At 36.8% G+C, this 23,841-nt stretch overlaps 1 protein-coding gene across 2 annotated transcripts in view; it reads left to right on the top strand.

The window, feature by feature from the left end:
• Positions 1 to 21,725, top strand: part of tbc1d22b (TBC1 domain family, member 22B) — a 54,033-nt gene extending 32,308 nt beyond the window's left edge. The window contains exons 10-13 of one of the 2 annotated variants that reach the window (XM_026269100.1): positions 284 to 359; positions 3,329 to 3,456; positions 15,963 to 16,058; positions 17,832 to 21,725. In XM_026269100.1, coding sequence (XP_026124885.1) covers positions 284 to 359; positions 3,329 to 3,456; positions 15,963 to 16,058; positions 17,832 to 17,960 — 429 coding nt within the window. In that variant the 3' untranslated portion in view covers positions 17,961 to 21,725. The remainder of the gene's footprint in view (positions 1 to 283; positions 360 to 3,328; positions 3,457 to 15,962; positions 16,059 to 17,831) is intronic. The other variant, XM_026269101.1, reaches the window with a different exon arrangement.
• The last annotated feature ends 2,116 nt before the right edge of the window (positions 21,726 to 23,841 follow it).

Raw genomic sequence — 23,841 nt, 5'->3', positions numbered from 1 at the left:
AACATTTTTTTTTATACGCAGTCTATAAATATTAACATTTATTGTTTATTTGAGGGCTCTTAAAAGCATTTTTACAGGTTTAGTTTTCATAACTACCACATAGAATAAAAATTGCCCTTCCATAACACTAATTGCACAGCTTTTCATGTCATGTAGGTCAAAGTGGTGCATGATGCTAATATTGAGCTATTGAAGCTCTTATATAAGTCCTGTGAAAGAGCCTTAGTGAGTTGACAGAATAATTATTCATGTTCTAAATTCTGCCTTTGTTTTTCTCTATCAGGACAACTATACATTTGCCCAGCCTGGGATTCAGAATAAAGTGAAGGCGCTGGAAGAGCTCGTTAGCAGAATAGATGGTAAGATCATGTTGACAAACACATCAATTCCTTTCACGCTTCATGGAATTAAAGTAATTGTACAAAAATAAGAATTTTGGTAATTTGCTTCCTCTCAGCAAAAATCTCGGAACTGCCGTTCCAACTTAAGGCTTTTCATAATTGGGTTGACCCTCAGTCTCAAGTTTCATAGAGAGTGATTGAACCTGACAAGGTTAAGCCAAACAGACTTCAAGATGTTTTATTTGCTGGCACCGAGAAAAAAAGATGATAATTACAAGTTTGGCCCGGTTATAGCTTATTCTATTAGAATCTGGAAAACAGTTAACGTCTAATCTAACGTCTAATAGGAGGACCCTTCAAATTCTTTTACAGTACACCGTTATGGCACAATGTTTTTTTTTTTTTACCAGCATCATCATATTTTGTCTTTTTTCAGTTACGTTCTGCTCTCAAAGCATATGGATTTCCTTGGGCAGCTCCTATTTCCTTTCATCCTAGTCTGGTCAACCAACTGTTTCTGTAATATATAGTATAAATATTGATCGCATTTCAAAACTTCTAACTATCAGATCAATTGGGAATTGGGTACTATCTGACCTTAGTTTATCGGTCGACTGGGAGGGGCTGTGGTCTAACCTCAGTTTAACCTCTAAAAACTTGGCTCACCGTCTTATGCTGGGTACACACCAAAAGATAATCGGGCAGGTTTTGGGCCGATTTCCCCCGTTCTGACAATCCTAGCTATGTGCCTATGTGCCCTTTTTCTCTCTCGAAATAAGTTGAATAAGAGTGAACTTCTTCAAATTAAATTGTGTTTTGGAGTAGAACAGACACTAGTCACTGTATGTTTTCATTGTGACAAAAGAGCAGCGTAAACATTCTTTCAAGTTTCTCATTTTACGTTCCTACATAAAACAATTAGCAACAACATCAAAATGAGTAAATGATTGCAAAATCTTTGAAGTGAAACGTATATTTAAAATGTTTGGGGTAGGTAGTCCTGTTCACCAAGCAAGTTACCTTTGAAGCTTCTTAAAACAAAACAGTTTCTTTTTGCACTTTGTTTCTGCTATTTCAACAAAGCTGTTCTCGTAGATGTATTTATTTCTTTTTTTTCACTTGTTGTAGCTGTTGTTCTTTTTAGGAGTATAACAGTTTTGACGGGTTTCTATGAATAGTTCAAATGCAGTCGTCAAAGCTTCTTTGGGCAAAACATATGCCACTTTTTGCGACACATTTTTTTACACCCTCAGAAGCTTCAGCCCAAATAACACATCATGCCTGCCAGAATGAAATGACAAAGTCTGGAGTCCCTCGAATAATCTTATCTATTTTGCCCTTTGCCCTCCAGAATGGTGTGCACTAGTTGTATCAAACCATAAATAGCAGTGCAAAATGTTTTTCTGCCAGGGTGTGATCTTGTTCGTCGCCTCGGAAAAGACTTGTTTTCCCATGGTGTCGGCCGTTTCTGTGTCTTGGAATCACACGTTTCCATTATGCCACTAGTCCGCCTCTGTTTTTTTCTGTTTTCTGTCCTCCCCTTTTCGAAGTGCTTGGTGTGATAAGCCGAACAGCCCACACTGAAACTCTCAGTGAGAGCCGCCGCGCGCCTCTTTCCCATCCATCAGCATCCACCAGCACCGTGAGCAATAGCAGACCCCACAGTCTCGCCGGGGAGCACAGGAGAGAAATCAATTCCCCATAAGCCCCTGCGATTAGGGTGTGAAGCCAAATGGAAGTGAGCTGAGAGGAGAGACGAATGGAGTGAAGGGAGAACAAATCGCTCTTTCAGAAGACTAATCAGGAAAATACACTAGCGAGCATCTTGTAGATCTACCAAATGGTGCTTTTTATGTATTTTTATAATTAAATGTTGAAACGTGTAAAATGACCGGCGTTTAGCTTGAAATATATAAGCTTAGCTGTGGATAAGTAGTCTTGTGTTAATAATAAAGCACTGGCTTTAAATCGATGTTAAAGGGATACTCCACCCCAGAATTCAAATTTGGTCATTAATCACAAGCCTCCCGGTTTTCATCCAAAATATCTTAAATTGTATTCCAAAGACGAACAAAGCTTTTATGGGTTTGGAACGACATGGTGGTAAGTGATTAATGACTACATTTACATTTTTTGGGGGGGGTGGAGTATCCCTTTAACTTTTCGCCTTCCCTGTTTAACATTTGATACCACAAACCCAAAAATAAATTAAGATATTTTCCAGAAAATGACAATGGTTTCAATTTTATAACACAAGTAATATTTTATGCTTTTATTTTGTTTGCCTGAATCAGAATCATTATGAGCAAAACCTTTTGTTGTTGTTTTTTTTTTAAAGAAGTGGGATTGTGAAAAAAGTGAATTTGTGATATTCAATCTTCACACCAATGAGTTGCTCCATTAGTTGAATCCATTATGATGCAACCCCTATGTAACATCTCGAAGATCGTTGATTATTAAAACCTTATTTTTTATGTTATTCTTGCTTTTATACGTCGCAGTAAGAGTATCCATTTTCCTTCTGATAGGTCCGACTTCAGTTCTCAGTACTTTTAGAGACCCGTCACATTTTCTCCATCAATGTCTATCAGGCTTCTAGTCAATACAGCTGCTTTCGAAAGCCATTCTTATTCCGTTCAAAGGCCGAATGAGAGCTTATCAGAAAAATCCCTCTCTCAATGAGCTAAGCACAAGGCCTACTTTTCCTTTCCACCCCAACCTTCTCTCTCTCTCTCTCTCTCTCTCTCTCTCTCTCTCCATTCAATCGAATATAATTACACACACGTTAGGGGTCTATAATGTTAATTCAGTGAAACAGGTGTGGAGAGAATTCAACAATAGCTGGTGATCTTAGTTCAGGGCCAGAGTGCTTCTTTAAACAATGGGAGTCCATACATGGTTCACAAAAGCTACTCCCAGTGCAGCACTTTGTCAAAACTAGAGCAAATAGATATAACCCCCCTGTGCTTTCTTCTGTACACCCACAGAGGATGTCCACCTGCACTTTCTAAAGTGTGAGGTGGAGTATCTGCAGTTTGCTTTCCGCTGGATGAATAATCTGCTGATGCGGGAGCTACCGCTGCGCTGTACCATTCGCCTTTGGGACACCTACCAGGTACTGCTGCACCAATACCATCCAAAACATGTCCGAAAATGTGCTTCTATGTCAAATTTGTCAATTGGCCTGGGGTTAAGTGTCTTGATTAAGAACAGTGGTGCTGGTTCATGGATCAGCTGAGTGTTCGAACCTACAAACTTTTGGTTACTAGCTCAGAACTTGGTAAGTGTAATTAATTGTGCTTAGAATTTGCTTTTTTTTAGTTCGGTTACCTTAGTGCACTTCATAATTATTTTTGAAATATGCCGACTGCACAATTCACCTGTAATGAATAGGGGTGTAACGATACGCGTATTCGTATTGAACCGTTCGGTACGACGCTTTCGGTTCGGTACGCGGCACGCATTATGTATACCGAACGGTTCGTTGGAGTAATTAATTATATTTGAAAAAAAAAAAAAAAGAGAGAGAAAGAAATATAATGATATGCGTTCAACAAGGTAGCCCAATAACCCAAACAACGTAACAGGCAACGCCCCTGACACTCCCGAAGAAGAAAAAAACACCATCTTATATGTTTATGTTAGGCTACTCAGCAGGCGCTCGCTCACTCAGTACACGCTGAAGGCTCGTTGCAAAATAGCCAATGCGTTTAACAGACTAGAAATGAGAAGATCCTCCAATAACCAACAGGTCTGGTGTTTGGGTGCACTTTGGATTCCCTTTAAGCTATAATGGTGATGGCAAGAGAGTGGTGGATAAATAAACAACGGTATGTCGCATCTGCAACATGACAGGGTACACCAGCGGGATTACAAAAAAAAAACAAAAAAAACAAAAACAGCGGGAATATCTGGGATATATGCGTCAGTACTATCTGGGAAAAGACGAAAAAAAGGAGAAACATGCACGCAGCAAACTATCCCTGCAGCATTTAGACACTATAGCTTACAGGGAATCCAACCCAAACACCAGATCTTATATTTCTGGTCTGTTAAATGCATTAGACATTTTGCAACGAGCCTTCAGCGCGTGCTGAGTGAGCGAGCGCCTTAGGGGCCGTTCACATATCGTGCCTAAAAACGCATGGAAAACGCTAAGCGCGTCTTTCTCCTGAGGCGTCTGTCTTTGCTAAGCAACAATGACGTGCTCTCTCCATGAGACGCGGAAATTTCAGCGAAGGATAAATGGATTTGCAGCTCTAAAAATCGCTTGCAGTAGCTCTGCTACTGAATTTATTTCAAAATTGCAATCCATATACAACTATGATCAGCTGTTCCTTCATCTTGGCTGAGCTCTCAACGTTGTTACGGGAAAGGATGAAGCTGATTGGTTGGTTCTTGTCACATGACCCGCGGTGCGCTTGCGGCATTCTGAAAAGTTTAGATGTTTTTACATTTTGCTGTATCTAAAACGTATCGAACCGAACCGAACCGAACCGTGACATCAGTGTATCGTATCGAACCGAACCGTGAATTTTGTGAACCGTTACACCCCTAGTAATGAAGTAAGGGTATAGTAATTGTTGTTGCTAATTTCTAAGTTTACGGTTCCCCAGCTTTTTAGGAAAATAATCATACCACCTAATTAATATTAGGAGACATACTTGAATGTAGGCATAGAAGAAGAAAATTATTATATAAAAATATCATAATTATTTAATAAAGAAATAATATATAATTCAACTTTAAAGTTGTGCTTTCATTCTTATTTGTTGATAAATAATATTAAATAAATAATAATTTTGTTAATTAATAGTAATAGTAAGTATTGAAGTTTCTGCATACATAGAAATCTGATTTAATATCTATAGCAACAATATTTTTCAGAACATGTTTTTCTATAGCTTCTGATTAATAATAATAGATACACTTAGATATTATACACATACACACGTTTAGGTCCAAATACTTTTACGTTTTTATTTAGTATACTTTAATTTTGGTAATTAGAGTATAATTGATTATTAAATTCCATAATTGATGCCTTTTTACATCCCTTTGTCACCTCCCATTGTGTGGTTTCCAGGAAGAATGCAGATTTCCTTGAATGATAGCTGATCTTCAAAGAATTGTTCAAACGCTTGAGAGGTTATGGGTGACGCGTCCTTGAAGACCACCGTACATTTTTTTTCTTGTTAAAATGGCAAAAAGCGGTGAACTGCTCGTATTCCTGTCATTCATTAATATTCTTTTGAAGAGTTTCCTTCCACTGATTTCCTTTCGTGTCCCATCTGCATGTCCTTTCTCAGACTTGCTTTTGATATATCTCCTTGCTCATTTCTTTGTCCTTTACATCTGCCTCCGTCTATCTGCTGCTCCATCTCTCATGCATGGCGTTTTGACGTGGATCCGTTTCCACAAGGTGGGTTTTATTGGATAAAGGGGAATAGTTGTCAGGTGACAAGTGCAATCCGTGAGAGGAAATGGGGAGCGGTGAACCATTATGCTCGCTTGCATGTCATTTGCTTCTGTTCGTTTTGAATCAGTGATGTTGCCAAACATTATTGATGGGCATTTTGGATCATCAGCCCCTTAAAGGAAACATATAAAACACTTTTGACCGATTTTGACAGTTTTTCTTATACATATTTGTAAATTTTGTACATAAAAAAATTACTGAATGTACCTCTTATGCTCTGCTTGACAAGCACAGTTTTTCTCCAGGTTATTTTCCATCTGTTCTAATTTCACAGAACCAGATTTTTTTTTTTGGCTTTTGGCTTTTATTTCCTAAGGCGTTTTTCACAGCAGGGTCAGGGTCGGGGCGAGCAGGAAAGGTGGCATTCACCCACCTCACTGAGGTAGAGGCAGGAGATGTGTCAGCGAGGCCAACTTAACACACAGGAAGAAACTGAGCCATGATGTATGCGTTTTCAATCTCTTGTGACCTGCCCTGCTTCCTTCACACACACAAATGTATGCAAATGTAATGATAGATCAAAGAGAAACATGCAGATCAATTGTTTAATAAAAAATATGATGTTTCACCTCAGAACAAATCCTTGGAAAGGGCCTAAACCTTGTTTATTCACAATGCATTTAACTTGTGTAATGTGATGTTTGTCAAATTACAAAATATGTGAACCTGGAGCACAAATCACTGGGGTATATTTTTAGCAATAGCCAAAAAAAACATTGTATGGGTCAAAATTATCCATTTTTTCTTTTATGCCAAAAATCATTAGGATATTAACTAAATATCATGTTCTATGAAGATATTTTGTAAATGTCCTACTGTAAATATATCAAAACTTCATTTTTGTTTAGTGATATGCATTGCTTAGAATTCATTTGGACACTTTCAAGGGCAATTTTCTCAGTATTAAGATTTTTTTTTTTTGCACCCTCAAATTCCAGATTTTAAAATAATTGTATCTCGACCATATATTGTGAATCCTAATAACGATGGAAAGCTTATTTATTCAGCTTTCAGATTATGTATAAATCTAAATTTCTAAAAAAATTTACACTTAAGTATAGTTTTGTGCTCCAGGGTCACATATAACGGAATATTCGGTGAGGAATAATGTTGTTTGGTAGTTAATATTACTATATAGATTTTTATAGTTATTATATTTATACATTTATATTTATTATAAATATTATATATATATATAATTTTTTTACAGTAACAATATTACTGTTTTTCTTGTTTATTTTTAATCAAATAAATGCAGCCTTGGTGAGTTATTATAGCCTTCTTTCAAAAATATTTAAAAAATCTTAATTATTTCAAATTTTAGACCAATAGTGTACATTCTATCTTTCGCTAGATACACATTCTCGCTTGCATCAGTGTTGGCATCACATTTTATTTGTGATGTTAAATTCTAGACATTACAGATTTGACTCATAAAACAACAAATACTATAAACTTTATCTTCATTTCAATATACCTTGGAGATTTGTTTAAGAATGTTAAACAAAATGGTAAAAAGTCATGTAAAATATAAAGTAGCTCGATGCTGTGTTGGCAAGAGGTGCATATGAAGCAAAACTGAGAATAGAACTCATGAATATTCATTACATCACATGAGTGGGCAGGTCCATTATGAGGCTACATCTGCATAATCCAGTTAATATTCATGAGCTCAGCCATAACTTATTGTGACGTCGTAATGAGCTTCAAAACTTTTTTGTATTTTTAATCTTTTCATTATGATAACACGGACTGATGAAGCGTGCACAGGAAGGCAAGCAGATTGGGAACATTTTGATTTCATGTTGCCATCTAGCATTAATTTCAGTCCTATTTGTTGTCATTTTGTATTAAACTACCATTGTTCAAATGACACTTTAGGCTTTTCTGATAACACTGAATAATATGTTCCTGATTAATTGTTAATGAATACATTCATTGGTATTATCCAGTGAGCAGACACATGTTGCATGTTCGGCGGACCAGCGCAAGTTGATTAGATGAGGGCGTTTTGTGTAAAAAGGCAGAGAAAAGAGCCTCAACTTCTCCTGGGCTTCTTTATCAGGTCCCTCCTGTAATTGCACGTTTGGCACAAAGACTCGCTCCTCAAGATCAATTAGAGGCGCACAAAGAGCCCAGGCCAGAAAGAAAGAGATGTGAGTGAAAGAAATGAAGAATGAGAGAGAGAGAGAGCTGTAAAGACAAAAAGGAAAGTCATGTTAATGTCTGACTGATGTTCTGAAGAATCTGCATCTCACGTCCCCTCCATTAGTGAGATGACTTCTGTTGAGAGCTGGAGCAGGGAACGCTTGGCTGTGAATAACCCCATCTCCAATGTGTTCTTATGGGAAAGAGGACTTAATCATGAATGCTTCTTTCTTCTGCTTTCGTTTGCTTGGTCTTCAATCCTCTTAAGGCTTCCTATCTCTTCTTTCTTTTTAGCAGTCCTTTCCTTTTTCTTATTCAGTACCATAGTGCAGAAATTATGTCATACATGTCAATACTACGGTACTTGCAGTATACTTAGTCCACTATATATTGAAAAAGGAAAAACGTGTATTTGTTGAAAGAATTGAGATTTATTCAGCAAGGATATATTCAATTCATTAAAAGTGACTGTAAGGGCATTTGTAATGTTACAAAAGAGTTGTATTTACTATTCAACTTTCTATTCATCAAAGAATCCTTTTTTATAAAAAAAAAAAAAAAAACGTATGTCGACCTATTCAACATTGACTAATAAGAATAATAAAAAAATTTTGATCAGCAGATCAACACATTAGAATGCTTTCTGAAGGATCATGTGACACTGAAGACTGGTGTAATTCCCTGTAAACCCTAGAGAGTGTTGTGTGTGGAAATCCCAGTAGATCAGCAGTTTTTGAAACAGTCAGACCAGCCCGTCTGGCACCAACAACCATTCCACTTTCAAAGTCACTTAAATCCCCTTTCTTCCCCATTCTGATGCTCGTTGTGAACTTCAGCGAGTCGTCTTCACCACATCTAGATGCCTAAATACATCGAGTCACTGCCATGTGATCGAATGATTAGCAATTTGTGTTGCCAAGAAATTGGACAGGTGTACCTTATAAAGTAGCCTGTGTCTTATTTTTTCCTTTTTTAGAAACATCTTAACAGTGTCACTCTTGCTATTTTCACACAGAAGTGCTCTTTAGTTCCTCATACACAGTGTATCTACTGGCAGTATTAATAAGTTGTTACTTTCAGAAAGATTAATTGTCAAGTAAGCTTTGAACCCTGCGACTCTTCACTCTTCATGCAAGAAACATCTCTGGACTAACACATTTCATGATTTGAGAAGCGATAAACTCTACTTCTAGATTCGCTCCTGCTTCTTGCAATTTCTTTGTGCTTTCATAAAAATCAAACTTTTTCCTCCTTTTCCCCCCTCTTTTCTCACTTCAAGAGGGACCGAGGGAAACAAAGTAAACAAAGCTATTAATAACCGCTTGCTGCTTCTCAAGTGGCTGAATGTACAACACTGTACACAGCACAAGTAGAGGGGGATGCTGGGGAGAGAGAGGAGGAATGAGGTGGTGGGTGGTGTCTTCTCTAGATACGATGGGAATAACTAACACAACCTAATTCCCAATCCAATATATTAGATAGATAGTAAAACTACATTAGGAGCTCTGTGTGCAGGCGCTCGACTGTAGCTGAATAATTTAACGAATAGTATGTGCCGTCTTAAAACTCTTATTACTCATGATGGAAGTAAACCGTTGTTTTTATTTCTGGCTGAGGGAATGTTGGAGCCATGGCAAAGCCAACAGAATCTAAAGGTATATCCCAGCTTTTACTGGGAGATGGGTTCAAATCCAGCCCACACTGTAAAAAGTAATTCAGTGGCTTAGTAAATTTCACAAAAATAAAGAGCTATATTTACTTAATAAAATCTTTTGAAATCATTTAAGTGATATTTTGAGTGGGTCAGGTTAAAAATAATAATTAAAAATCCAACAAATAATTTCTCTAAAATTTACATATATTATTTAAGTTTATGTAATGAAAATAAATAAGTATTTAACTAACTAATTATATTTTTAATATACCCTCAATATTTCTGGGGAATTCTAATATAAATATTTGATAATTATTTACTTGTACTGATCTGTTTTAGAAACTAAAATTATTAAGTATTTCCTACCAATTTTCCTAAATTAATAAATGACGGTTTAAATAAATTGAGTAAATTTCGCGGCTAAAGTGATCACGTGTGCAGCTCCGCAGGAAAAAAAATCTGCGTGCTTTCCTCAGCAGAGACGTCGACTAGCCATACTCCTCACAACTCCTGGTAAGTAAAGTTAGTCAGCTAATCCTACTTACGTTTGTAACACTTTATTATAAAGTTAATAATTATTAAGCATTTCCTAACAATTGTCTTTGTATTTTACGTCATCTTCAACAAGTTTCGTAGCTTAATCGAAGTCACCTGAAGGACGGCTTTCCTGAATTTCCTCAGCAACGGCAAGACTCCTCTCATATCGTGGTACGTTATGTAATTTAGCCAGCTAAAACTAAATATGTTTGTGATGTTTAATTCAGAAGTTAATTATTAAGGATTTCCTAACAATTGTGTTTCATCTTAAGAAGTTTAACGAGTTTCGCGGCTCAAGCAAGAGGCACCTGTCACTGAAGGACTGCTTTTCTCAGCAACGACGTGAACAGCATTACTCGAATTTCCTGTAAGTAACGTTAGTCATTTTATAACGATGTATATTTGCGATACTTTATTCAAAAGTTGATTAAACATTGACCGTGTGTACGTGTACATAACAGTGTAGTTTTCTAAGTTAGTTAGTGGGGCAGCTATATGTATGTTAGGGTTTTTTTTTCCTTTTTTTTTTGGAGTGGATTAACTTTCGTACTATTTGGATCACCGTTAATTTCAACCGCCATTTGAAAGTCTAACGATAAGTGAGTGTACCGTGGTCCAGCAACTATAACTATACATGCCCAATGGAAAACGATTTTGTACAGGTTCCCCTTTGGGGTCAGTGGCTTGTCAAAAGGGAACACATCATTTATGAACTTTCAAATGACATTCTGTCTTGTATAAAGCTGTCACGTTGTTGTAAAACATCATAATTACTACATGAACTCAATTATGAGCTCTTTAATAACCACTACAAATACGCCATGCAAAAGTATTTAAAATGGCGTGGACATAACATAGACTGGTGCGTTTTAATCAGCTCCCACTATAGGGAGTCAGCCAGTTTAAGGCCTGCTCCGTTGTAAAATCATTCTAGTGCACTGAAACCTAGATCACATACAATATCGGTCAAATGTTTGAAAACAGTAAGCTTTTTAATGTTTCTAAAATAAGTTTCTTAAGCTCATTAAGCTTGCATTTATTTAAAAAATAAAAAAAAAAAAATGCAGAAAAAACAACCTTCTATCCCCCCTTACCCTCTATCACTATTTGGCTGGTAATTTTTTTAGGGTTACTCGCCAGACTGATATAATATTTATACACACACACACACACACACACACACACACATATATATATATATATATATATATATATATATATATATATATATATATATATATATACATTAAAGCCGAATTTTCATTCCATTACTCCAGTCACCGCAGCTGTTTCACAACAAATTCAGACCTGGTGGGTATTGAAGGACAGCGGAGGCTGGGGGAGGGGTACATTGCATTTCAAGAAACATTTACAATTTTATAATATTCAGAAATTTTATTAAGTTCATAAAGTTAAATATTATTGTAATATTTACTAAGCCACATAATTATTTAGAGGGTTAAGGGTTGAGTGTGAGGGTTAATGCAATGCATATTTTTTTTCAAGTAGTGCAATTAAACAAGCTTTTTTGTTTCAAAACCATTAGTCATTTTACTTAAATATTAAACATGTTTATAAAGAAATTGGTTGAAATAATGCGGACCTCAATAAAAGCCTATAGCATTGATTTAAAGCATAGAAGCTCGCAGTTGGTCTCTTTTCATTTTTCTTTTAGGTTTATTGTTAAAAATAAATGTCCCCATGTAAAAAATTAACCTGTCCTCTTGTTAAGAAGAATGCTGTTAATTTTTGCAACTCCTCCCCCTAGTAAACTTTGTTTGAGATTTTACCTATAATATGATCCAACAGAATGTTTGCTTCTTCAGGTGCTATTTGTTGCTTTCTTGTAACATTCAGGTTTGAATGTTAGCTCTAACCAGTTATCTTTAAAATTTGCCTGTAGGGTTCAGCTGATCTACCGGTCTTCGTACAAGCAGAGTTGGCAGAGGAGGTCATAAAAGTCTACATCCTTCGGGACAATGATGGGGCAGTCAGCGATGTAAGAGTTGTGATTGAGGGCATCACTGTCCTCCGAAGTCTTGGGAATCTCAGCAGAGTCTGCTGCTATCTTTTGGGAGTCACGTATGCATTGGATTTGAGATATTCCAAGACCCACAAATACAGGTCCTTCTCAAAAAATTAACTTATTGTGATAAAGTTCATTATTTTCCATAATGTAATGATAAAAATTAAACTTTCATATATTTTAGATTCATTGCACACCAACTGAAATATTTCAGGTCTTTTATTGTTTTAATACTGATGATTTTGGCATACAGCTCATGAAAAACCCAAATTCTCAAAAAATTTGCATATTTCATCCGACCAATAAAAGAAAAGTGTTTTTAATACAAAAAAGCTCATCCAGAGTGTTGGGTCTTGCGTCTCTCAACTTTCTCTTCACAATATCCCACAGATTCTCTATGGGGTTCAGGTCAGGAGAGCTGGCAGGCAAATTGAGCACAGTAATACCATGGTCAGTAAACCATTTACCAGTGGTTTTGGCACTGTGAGCAGGTGCCAGGTCGTGCTGAAAAACGAAATCTTCATCTCCATAAAGTTTTCCAGCAGATTGAAGCATGAAGTGCTCCAAAATCTCCTGATAGCTAGCTGCATTGACCCTGCCCTTGATAAAACCAGTGGACCAACACCCGCAGCTGACATGGCACCCCAGACCATCACTGACTGTGGGTACTTGACACTGGACTTCAGGCATTTTGGCATTTCCTTCTCCCCAGTCTTCCTCCAGACTCTGGCACCTTGATTTCCGAATGACATCCAAAATTTGCTTTCATCCGAAAAAAGTACTTTGGACCACTGAGCAACAGTCCAGTGCTGCTTCTCTGTAGCCCATTTCCTGCACACGCCGGTGCACGGTGGCTCTGGATCTTTCTACTCCAGACTCAGTCCACTGCTTCTGCAGGTCGCCCAAGGTCTGTAATCGGTCCTTCTCCACAATCTTCCTCAGGGTCCGGTCACCTCTTCTCGTTGTGCAGCGTTTTTTTCCCACACTTTTTCCTTCCCACAGACTTCCCACTGAGGTGCCTTGATACAGCACTCTGGGAACAGCCCAGAATTTCTTTCTGTGTCTTACCCTCTCGTTGAGGGTGTCAATGATGGCCTTCTGGACAGCAGTCAGGTCGGCAGTCTTACCCATGATTGCGATTTTGAGTAATGAACCAGGCTGGGAGTTTTTAAAAGCCTGAGGAATCTTTTGCAGGTGTTTAGAGTTAATTAGTTGATTCAGATGATTAGGTTAATAGCTCGTTTAGAGAACCTTTTCATGATATACTCATTTTTTGAGATAGGAATTTTGGGTTTTAATGAGCTATATGCCAAAATCATCACTATTAAAACAATAAAAGACCTGAAATATTTCATTTGTTGTGTAATGAATCAAAAATATATGAAAGTTTAATTTTTATCAATACATTATGGAAAATAATGAACTTTTAGCATAATATAAATTTTTTTTGAGAAAGACCTGTACTCACTTGAGTTGTTCCAAAAACTGTTTCTTGAGCTGGATCCTCCAAAACTCTCTGTTAATGTTCAGAGGTTAAAAAATTATCTTCTTGCACAGTAGTGGTTCATGATCATCCCACAGAATGGGTATTCCTGATGGAAGTGTTTCTGTTAACGGATTAATTCTGTTGAAGGGATAGTTCACTCAAAAAGATGATGTTGTAATAATTTACTCTCCCTCAATTTGTCCCAAGCCTGTACGAGTTTCTTTCTTCTGTTGAACACAAAATATATTTTAAGTGAAGTGACGTGACATTCAGCCAAGTATCAAAGAGTGTTGGTTAACGCATTTAAAGGTTGCCATTGACTTTGCATAGTAGCCTTTTTTTTTTTTTTTTTTCTACCATGGAAGTCAATGGCAACTTTCAACTGTCTGTTAACCAACATTCATTAAAATATCTTTTGTGTTCAACAGAAGAAAGAAACTCGTACAGGTTTGGGACAACTTGAGGGCGAGTACATTATGACAACATCATCTTTTTGGGTGAACTATCCCTTTAATATTTTTTGATGTAAGTGTTGCTTTTTTATGGTTTAATGAGTGGTAATGAGTGTGACTGCAAATGGCTGGTATGCACCAGGAACAAAGTAAGATGTCATTTCTCTTACGGCTATCGTATTTTACATGTAATCTACTTGAATACTAAGATGGATGAAATGTTTCATAAGGTTTAATCATTTCCCTTATGGCTGCTTTACAGTTTTTAATTTTTGCAATCTACTGGAATATTAAAATGGATAAAATGTTTCAAAGGTTGATTTTAGACTTTGTCTGATGTTGAATTGATAAATAAATGTTTAATAAAAAATGTGTTTCTTTCTTTATTTGGTTTTATTATATTAATTGTAAAGGGTAAATGGTGTAAAAAAAAAAGTGAATGCAACATTTTGATCATTTATAGTCCAATATTAAGTTAAATTCACTTTTACATGTAGTAAATATAGCACATTTGTTTGTTTAAATTTCATCCAATATTTCAATTATATCTACTCAATATTTTTGTTTATTTTACATAGAATTTCAGTTGTGGTATTTTATAATTTTGATTATATCTAATTAATTTTATTTCTCATATAAAGTTATTCAGTTATTCAGATTTACTTAATTTTTTTACTTACAATTACTCAATTTAAACAGTATATTTCATTGATTTCACAGCTTTAAAATTTACTCAATTTTTTTGAGTGTAAAAATGTTTCACCAAAAAAATTGAGTAAATAATAGTTAAACTTTTTACAGTGCATGCTTTGACCTGATACATTTTATCCAGTTCTTCATAATGTCTTTTGTATTTGCTCTGCTTGGCTTTACAGCAGCGATTCATATTGACAAGTCTTCTGAAGTCATAAGATACCTTTGTGGGAGAAACAGTGTTATTTTAATATTATTTATGGAATGTTATAGTGTTTATTAATGTTCTGAATTAGCTTTAACATTTTAAGTTTTCATTTTACATCAGTTTATATATTTTAGCCAATATTCAGCTTTGTTATTTTTTTTAATTATTATTATTATTCATTTTAGTACTTCAACTTCATCTTAATTGCCAAAGTAACTTTTCTAATTTTGTAAGTTTTTCATATATCAAGTTTATTTAATTAAGAATTTTTTTTTAACAGTTTTAGTTAACAGCAGCACTGGTGAGGAACAGAGTGAAATTATAATCATTGTTTATAATTATTGTTCCTTTTTTTTTCAGCTCCCAAATCTTTGTTCATGTTAGTGTTTAAAAATTACCAGAGTTTTTTTGTCTGAATTTCTTCTAAGCTGTGATATTCAGCAGACTCTAAATATGGCACATATGGTACATGCTTTTGACACTTTCAAGTTGTTTTTCATAAACTGATATTGAATGGAAAATAAAAGTGTGAAAATGTAAAAAAATAAGCTAACAGACAATCATTAATTATGAGCGGTCAGCAAGCCAAAGATGACTGTGGTGAGGAAAAAACATGAAATGCTTTAACAAGAAGCTCACATATCTACTTGCATGGGTGTGGAGCATCGCAAGGGCGATTAAATAATGACAGAATTTTTCATTTTGGGTGAACTATTGCTTTAGAGCAAACTACTGGTAACTGAAAGGTTGCTGGTTCAGTCGCTGCCAGGAGCAAACCTCAAAGCCATCATCATTTCGCCCTTTGAGAAAGGCACTTAACCCCAGGGGCTGAGTCACTAATAAGTGTTCTGTATGTCACTTTGGATAATCATCTGCTTAATGACTACTTCCTAATGCAAGCATGCGTGTTCTGCTCTGTGTCTGCTCTTGATCTTCAGGCGGAGTCAGAGGGATTCTCCCATTTTCACCTCTACGTGTGCTCTGCCTTCCTCATCAAATGGCGCAAAGAGATCCTATCCATGGTGGACTTTCAGGTACCCACAATATCTCGCATGTCTCGTGTGTCACGGCCGCTGGGCTCTGTGAAGAAGCGTGTTTCATTTACATGTGACCGTCTGCGCTTCCCACACATGCATGCATCACTGGAAAGCGTCCCAGCCGTCACTTACCCCGAGACTATTGGAGTAATTGGCCCTCCATTGGAGCAGCCTCTGCTGTAACCGAATTTCACAGGCCAGCGGATTCACCACACCTCAGCGCCCACGAAACGAGAGCATTCTGTTACTCACCCCCCATTCTCGCTATTCCAAAGATCTCCACGCCTCGGCCCCATCTCTGAATCTCTCGTTTATTATTTGCCTCATTGTCAGGCTTGGTAGAGAAGGCTTAGATGAACAGCCATTTGAGCATGTGTTTATACTTGGGCTGTCAGTGGGTTAAAATAATCACATTTAATCATTTATGGACTGATGATCATGTTCACATTTTGCTTTTATGTGATTTTTACAATTGTTAAAATTAGAATTTTCACATGATCATAGATTTTCTATTCTATTAAAAAATAAAATAAAATAATATATATATATATATATATATATATATATATATATATATATATATATATATATATATATAATAAAATACTATACATTTATTATTATTACTATTAAGAATTTTTTATTATTTTAATTTTTAAATATTAATTAAATATTTGATCTATTTTAATGTTTTATTGGTTTTGAGTATTCGGCATCCTAAAGCATTTTTGGGTTATTTTTTGTCTTGTATTTAAATTAGATTTTACATCCCACATTTTAGTGTCGTCTTCGTTTTTGGACCCCAACTCTTATGTTGTTGTTTTTTTTTTCGCTCTCAAAATCCCGTCAGTTTCTCACCAGACATCAAAGTAATTTTGTTGATGTCGCGACAGTCTTCTGGTGCTTTAACAGTACAAAAGATAGCATGTTGACTGAGTTTCATTTGTAGGTGATAATTCACACTTGTTGAGCTTTGATAGTAATTAATTTACTGCATACAAAGACTGCAAATGTCCCATCTGGATTTGATTTATAAATAAATTAGCCGCTACTGATGTGTTTCTCCATTATTTACTGATAAACGAGCTTCTATTTACAGAATTGCTGTTCCTGAGAATCGAACAAAGACACCTGTGCTTTTGACAATTCAGACTATAATCAATCAAAACACAGCCATAGTGATGTAGAATTAGGTTAATGCCATAATGGTTTAAAGTTAAACATCCTTAATTAGTCGGTTTATATTCTTGCACACACATGTGATGTCACGCCAGACTTTTCGGTCGATTTATATATAGGCTGTAATGATGAGCTCCATTTTTTTTAACCCAAAGCTCAAAGGTACTCTGGTTTGCAACTTGAAAATCAATGATTTTCAGCTTCATGCTACTGCGCTAAAACTCCCAGACCGAAGAACCTGAGATCTGATCTTACACAGAGTGAAGCTGATTACGATAGATCTGCTCTTGTGCACTTATAGCAGCTGTAGGTGGTGGAAAGCCTACTCACACACTCACACACACACACACACACACACACACACACACACTTACACGTGCTAAATACACAAGCAGCGACCTACGAGCTCAATCATGAATCACATTATCCTAACATTGTAATCATGCCGTGATTACAAGCCTTTCCAGTTGAGAACAGTAAAAATGCATTTCAGAGAACAGATAATTTTTGCAGTTGAAGGCTGCTACCAGCAGCTGTATTAAAGCCACTAAATGATCCAGTTTTATGAAATGCGTGTTTATGTATTTTCAGAGCTTGCTAATGCTCCTGCAGAACCTTCCCACAATACACTGGGGCAACGAAGAGGTGGGTTTGCTACTGGCGGAGGCCTACAGACTCAAATACATGTTCGCTGACGCTCCAAGCCACTACAAGAGATGAGAACCCGCAAGCGGACCGTGGCGCAACCCTGCAAAGTCCAAACCGCTCTTCTTCACTCCATTTAATTTGCACTGCGAAGACAGAGCTCGCCTATGACGTCAAATTTGTGTCATCGTCTGTTACAATTCACCATCAAGAATGAGACGGCTTAAACAACCACTGACAAAACGGATATTTTGGAAGAACCTCCCAGAGATCTTGATGGCTGACAGTTCAGTTTGCCCGCAGATGACTCCAGAAGATAACTGACAGTGAGATGCCGAGGAACAGAAAGCAGTTATCAAACTGAAAACAGAAGGACATGGAATCCTAGGCTTCCCCGCATCTTCCTGTATTTGTTACCTCAGATGTGGAGCAGCCACCTCTCGTTTTTATTTCTTGACAGATCCTCATTTTTTTCGTCCGCTCTCGCCACCGTTCTCGTGTTTTGTGTTATTGGACTGTAATGTGATCTCCTTGGCCCTTTTGCTCATTGCCACATTGATTGTACCACACGCAGGTACACGGGTCGATTCCCGTCCGTAATCACTCTGCGTTATTGAAACTCTGCAATACATGAAACTATGGCAGCCGTAAAGGGTCATTTCTCAAGAGGCGCAGCTGAGCGTTTCAGATTTGAAGAATCAATATGCAACCGCCTGAGCAATGTGTTTGGGTTTTTATGTTGTTGTTTTTTTTTAAACAAGGCAAGGCTGTGAATTTTAACAATCCTTTAACCAGTGGCTTTGTATGCGCATGAAGCACAATTATTTCTTAGAAAACGAGTACTTTTAGAGCTTTAGTATTAGCATTCGACTACTACTGAGGTGTACGTGAAATATTAATATGGCTTTATAAAGAATGAATCGGTGTGATGTGAGGTCAGCCTCTGAGACCACAGGACTGGAGTCGTGTTGAAAGGAAACTACTGACTTGGAGGCAGACTGAAGGGTTTTGGTTTTCACTCTGTGGTACTGTACATAAACAAATCCTAATCTCAAATACCGCTGGAGAACAGCAGATGAAATCTCAAAGCACTGTGAAAAGGCATCTACCACTCGCACGTCCATTCGATCTCCCAGGCCAATCAAATTATGCAGATGTTTATGCTAATCAGATGTAGATGATCTGATTATCACCCTTTTCCCTTTGAACCCTTGTTTCACCTTTCGGTGTATTTATTAACTCCAAGCTCATCTGTTTCGATTGGTGATAAATTGTTCACCTTCTGAATCTTTCCAAACCAGATGTGTGAGCTTTATAAATCGCCGTGTAATGCGAAATGAATGACTCGACTTATCAATAGCAAACGTTTTCATCAAAATCACTAATTATTTCGTATAACTCGGACCAAAGCCTTGCATGGATAATCTGAATAATAAATTAAAGAAGTGTCTTTCTGCTTTAATTATTGAAGCAAGTGGAGTGTATCGATTAGATGGAGGTGTCAGAATCTGTTAAAAGTGATGCAGTTGAACTTCAAGTTCAGCGCTGTGGAGTTTGCTGATGTTAAACGCTTGAATAATGTACATTTTGTCAGCTTGCTGTCCTTATTCATCCATCAGTGACATTTGAAACCACCTGCGCTGCACCTGTCTCGCTGTTACAATCTATTTTTGATGAAGCGTTTGCGGTGCTGCACTCTTATTTTGAAAGTGAACTGGAATGTATTTTGTTTTCTTTCTGTGTTATGTCTTTGTCTTTGCATATATTAATGAGCTGATATTCACTCCAGAGATAATTAGTTTGCTCGTAACCCTTTTAAAGTGCGCTAATGAAGCGGTGACTTATTGTCGAGGGTTGAGATGGCTGACCCTGGTGAGGAAATGGAGCAGTAATTATTCATGAGACGCATTGAGTAAACTTCCAGATTAGCTCCCGGATTTAGTCTTTTGATCGATCTTTTCTTTTTTCCGGATGTCAGTTAGGCTGTTGAATAACGTTAACCAGTAAGATGCTCTTAAGGGTGAACATCCATGTCTGGCTCTCAAAATATGGGTTTTTGTGCAGACCTGTCCCCCTTTCTCAACGCAAAAGTCAAAAGTGTAACATGTTGTATCTTTATAACAGTCAAGCTGTTTGTTTCCTAACCGAACTGGAAATATTTAATTGAACAATTTTTAGATTCACTAATATAATGTGATATTTATTTAAGAATAAATACACTACCTTTCAAAAGTTTGGCCTTCTAATGCTCACCAAGGCTGCATTTATCTGGTCAAAAATAGTGGTATTGTGAAATATTGTTAAAATGTAAAGTTTTAGTTTTCTATTTGAATATATTTTAAAATGTAATTTATTTCTTTGGATTTTCAGCATCATTACTCCAGTCTTCACTGTCACATGATCCTTCAGAAACCTTTTTAATATGCTAATTTGCTGCTTTAGAAACAATTCTTTTGATTATCAGTGTTGATAACAGAACAGCATTTATTTATTCTAGATTTTTACTGTCACTTTTGAACAATTTAACGCATCCTTGTTGCATAAAAGTATTCATTTGCTTCCAAAATTGTTTTTGAATGGTAGCGTACACTTAAAAAGCAATCCTCTATCATTTCTTTTAGAGCACCCATACATCTGTCTCGGCCAATAGAATGGCTTTGAGGAAAGAGGATAGGATTCTGCAGCAGTGTCAGATCAGATGGTGTTTCAGGAAAACAGGCCTTTACACTCCATTCATTCTCTCTCACTTTCCATCATCCAATCAATTCCTAATGGATGAAATATTAACAACCAACCCTGCGTTTTGTTCTGGAATATTCTGTTCCACTTGGTTGCACATGCTGTTTCATGTTGACTTGAACTCTTCTGGGCATCTTTCATCATGAATGTTTGAAAAGTCGGGATTTCTCAAACACATCTGATTGTATTACATCTATTGCCTACATGTGCATTCATACCTTGTTTTTGCAAATACACATTAAACCACAGGTTTTTGATCTGCATACGGTACAATGAGTATTACCATATTGTGAATCTTACTGATGTTATTCATGAATTCGTGTTATTTTGTTAAGTTTTTTTTACTTGGTTCTGCCCTTTTGATTTTGAGCGAGTCAGTTGTGGTTGGTAGACTTGATGTTTTTTTTTTTTCCTTTTTTCTTTGTTTGTTTCCATTGCTTTTCTTTTTTTAAGAAAGAAAAGAAAAAGTGAGCGCCCTGCCGGTACGGCCGCCATGTCTATTTATAGACATGTCCTCTACGTCTTAAGTTATTTGTCTCCTTCCACTGACTTGTCCTGGGATTTCCTGCTTTCTTCCTTCTCTCCACTTTGGGCTCCCCGCTTGGCATTATTCCCCCCTTCATTTATCCATATTTGATCCATTGGGCCTGTGTTTAAAAGATAAGCTTGCTTTCTATTTTGATTCATTCAAAATCTACTCTATAATTTTAGGATCAAATATTTGCCTTGGGTCTGCAAATAGAATAGATATAGATAGCCATTCTACTTGTAGAGAGAGTAATTTTTGTGCAGTTTTATGATAATGTAGATGTGAAAGAACAGTACTGTGGTTTATGCGGCTCATAGCGTCATGATTGCCTTCACAGTTTGCAATGCAAATGAGTCTCTATAGCAGCTTCATGGCGCGTCCTAATGCCAGATCTCTTTTGTTTGTGTTTTCCTCTCTGCATAAAATGCCAAAATCCTCGAGTCATTGGGTTCTTCTTGCTTAATCAGTGCTTTTGTAGTCCATGCTGCTTTTAGCCTTAAAGAAAAGAGGAAATGTGGGAGTTTTCTGCTGTATATTTGATTTTTGGGTTCTATTAAACTGTTGGTACTCTGTTTTAATTTCATTATTGTGTGTGTGTGTGTGTGTGAAGAATGACCGTGTCCTCTTGATGAGTCCAGGCAGCTGACGCTCGGAAGCGCCCTGTGGAAATGTCAGCTGTAATTAGCGCTTGTTAAGCAAATGGCAGGGTTAATGACCTCGTCGTCTCCCTGCCCACAGCCACAGTCTGTTGACTGTTGACTGACTGCGACCCAACCGGCATTAAACATTTATTATTCAATTTGACCGCTACATCCAAGGTGTTGATGGGCACCCCTGGATGCTGCGAATTTTCAGGGGGGGGGGATTATGGGACATTATAACAGCTAATTGTGCAGCTCGGTGCTTATTTTTAGCCGTCCTGTCAAACATCAGGACACTTTCGGAGGGAAGAGAGCGAAGGACAAAAGGTGATTTCACAGACACTCCGATATTGGGTGACAAGTAAGTCCGTGGAGAGAGTGAACTGAGAGAGAGTCTGCTGACGGACTGACAGGGAAAGTGTTTTGGGCCTCTGCGGTACAGTGTCCTCATGAGTAATGACGAAGGAAGATTTTTAAATGAGTCATTTTGAATTATGTGAAATGTTTGGCCTTTACATGTCAGCAGCTTTCTGCTTTAGGGGGCTCAGTGTTGAAGAGGACCGAAGGTAACGGCATGCAACCCAACACAAACTCACTGAATAACACAAACTGTGATCATTGACCCCTTTAGCTGTAGTAAAAACACTTGTGCTCAACCTTGAATGGCTCATTGATTTTAATTGTAGAATAAAATAAGAAAAAAACACTTGTTCAATAAATTAAATTTATTATTTATAACCACAACCATTTTTTTCAGTAAGTAAATGTGTGTCATCCTCACTGCTGTTTACAGCAATGTAACCTATTTGAATGAGAGAGAAACAATATTCTGATTAATAATAGTCTAAATTAATGTTTTTGTGACCTATCAGGACAGAACTCTGTATAATGACATGGGTTTGACACAGGTATAACAAGGAGAGGGTGACTTATGAGGACATAACCCATGTCCCCATTTTCAAAATGCTTATAAATCATACAGAATGAGTTTTTTTGAGAAAGTAAAAATGCATAAAGTTTCCTGTGAGGGTTAGGTTTAGGGGTAGGGTTGGTGAATGGCGATAGAAGTTTGTACAGTATAAAACCATTACGCCTATGGAATGTCCCCACTTTTCACAAAAACAAACGTGTGTGTCTGTGTATTAGTTTTGTATATTATAATTTCATTTTGTAATAATATAAGTATTATATAATATTATAATGTAATAAAAATAATGTGTGTGTGTATATACAGTTTTGGTCAAGTTATTGGCACCCTTGGTAAATATGATCAAAGAAGGCTGTGAAAAGAAATTTGCATTGTTAGTAATTTTGATCTTTCATTTAAAAAATCAAAACTTTCATTGGAGTATAAGAATTTAAAATGGGGGGAATTTCATTATTCTAATACACATTGGACACAATTAAACGCGCAGTATGTAATTTTTGACCACCAGAATCAAAATAATAACATAAGACGTGCTTTGATGACGTCGGGAAAGAGCGTAAGGCTCATGGGAGTTGTTGTTCATTGGAACACGCGCTCTGTCGCTCCCTATCATTCCTCACTCATTCTAACTTAGTATTTTGACAATCACGTCTTTTCGAAAGGAGAATTATGAGAACCCTATCAAATCAATATTCCATCTAGCTAGTAGTAATATATGTTAAAAAACACGGCCGCCTTTCGTTAATAATTATAATTACGTTATACTATGATATCGAACAAGTTAGAGAACTGCATTTGAAGCTACTTTATTCAGCTAGATATAGAACAAATGTAGATTTACATGAGAGCTAGTCCGTCTGCGTTTTACACAAGACATCATATCGTTTCACAAAATATACGGATAGATACAGTTAGCTGAATGGATGCATACCTGTTTATCAGAGTGCAAGCGAGTTCAGCATCTCTCTGTAGTTTCAGCTTGTCACGAAGCTCTCTCTATCTTGGAAATGCAACTCCATTATTTACCCGTGTCTTGTTGCTTCTCTTGTCCCAAAACCATCTCGGGTCATTTATTTCACCCGTGCGTTTGCGCTTCACAGAACGTGCAGGCAAAGCATA

Source organism: Carassius auratus, chromosome 8 (genome assembly GCF_003368295.1).
Source record: "Carassius auratus strain Wakin chromosome 8, ASM336829v1, whole genome shotgun sequence".
Classification (NCBI taxonomy): Eukaryota; Metazoa; Chordata; class Actinopteri; order Cypriniformes; family Cyprinidae; genus Carassius; species Carassius auratus.
This window is presented reverse-complemented; position numbering and strand designations above follow the sequence as displayed.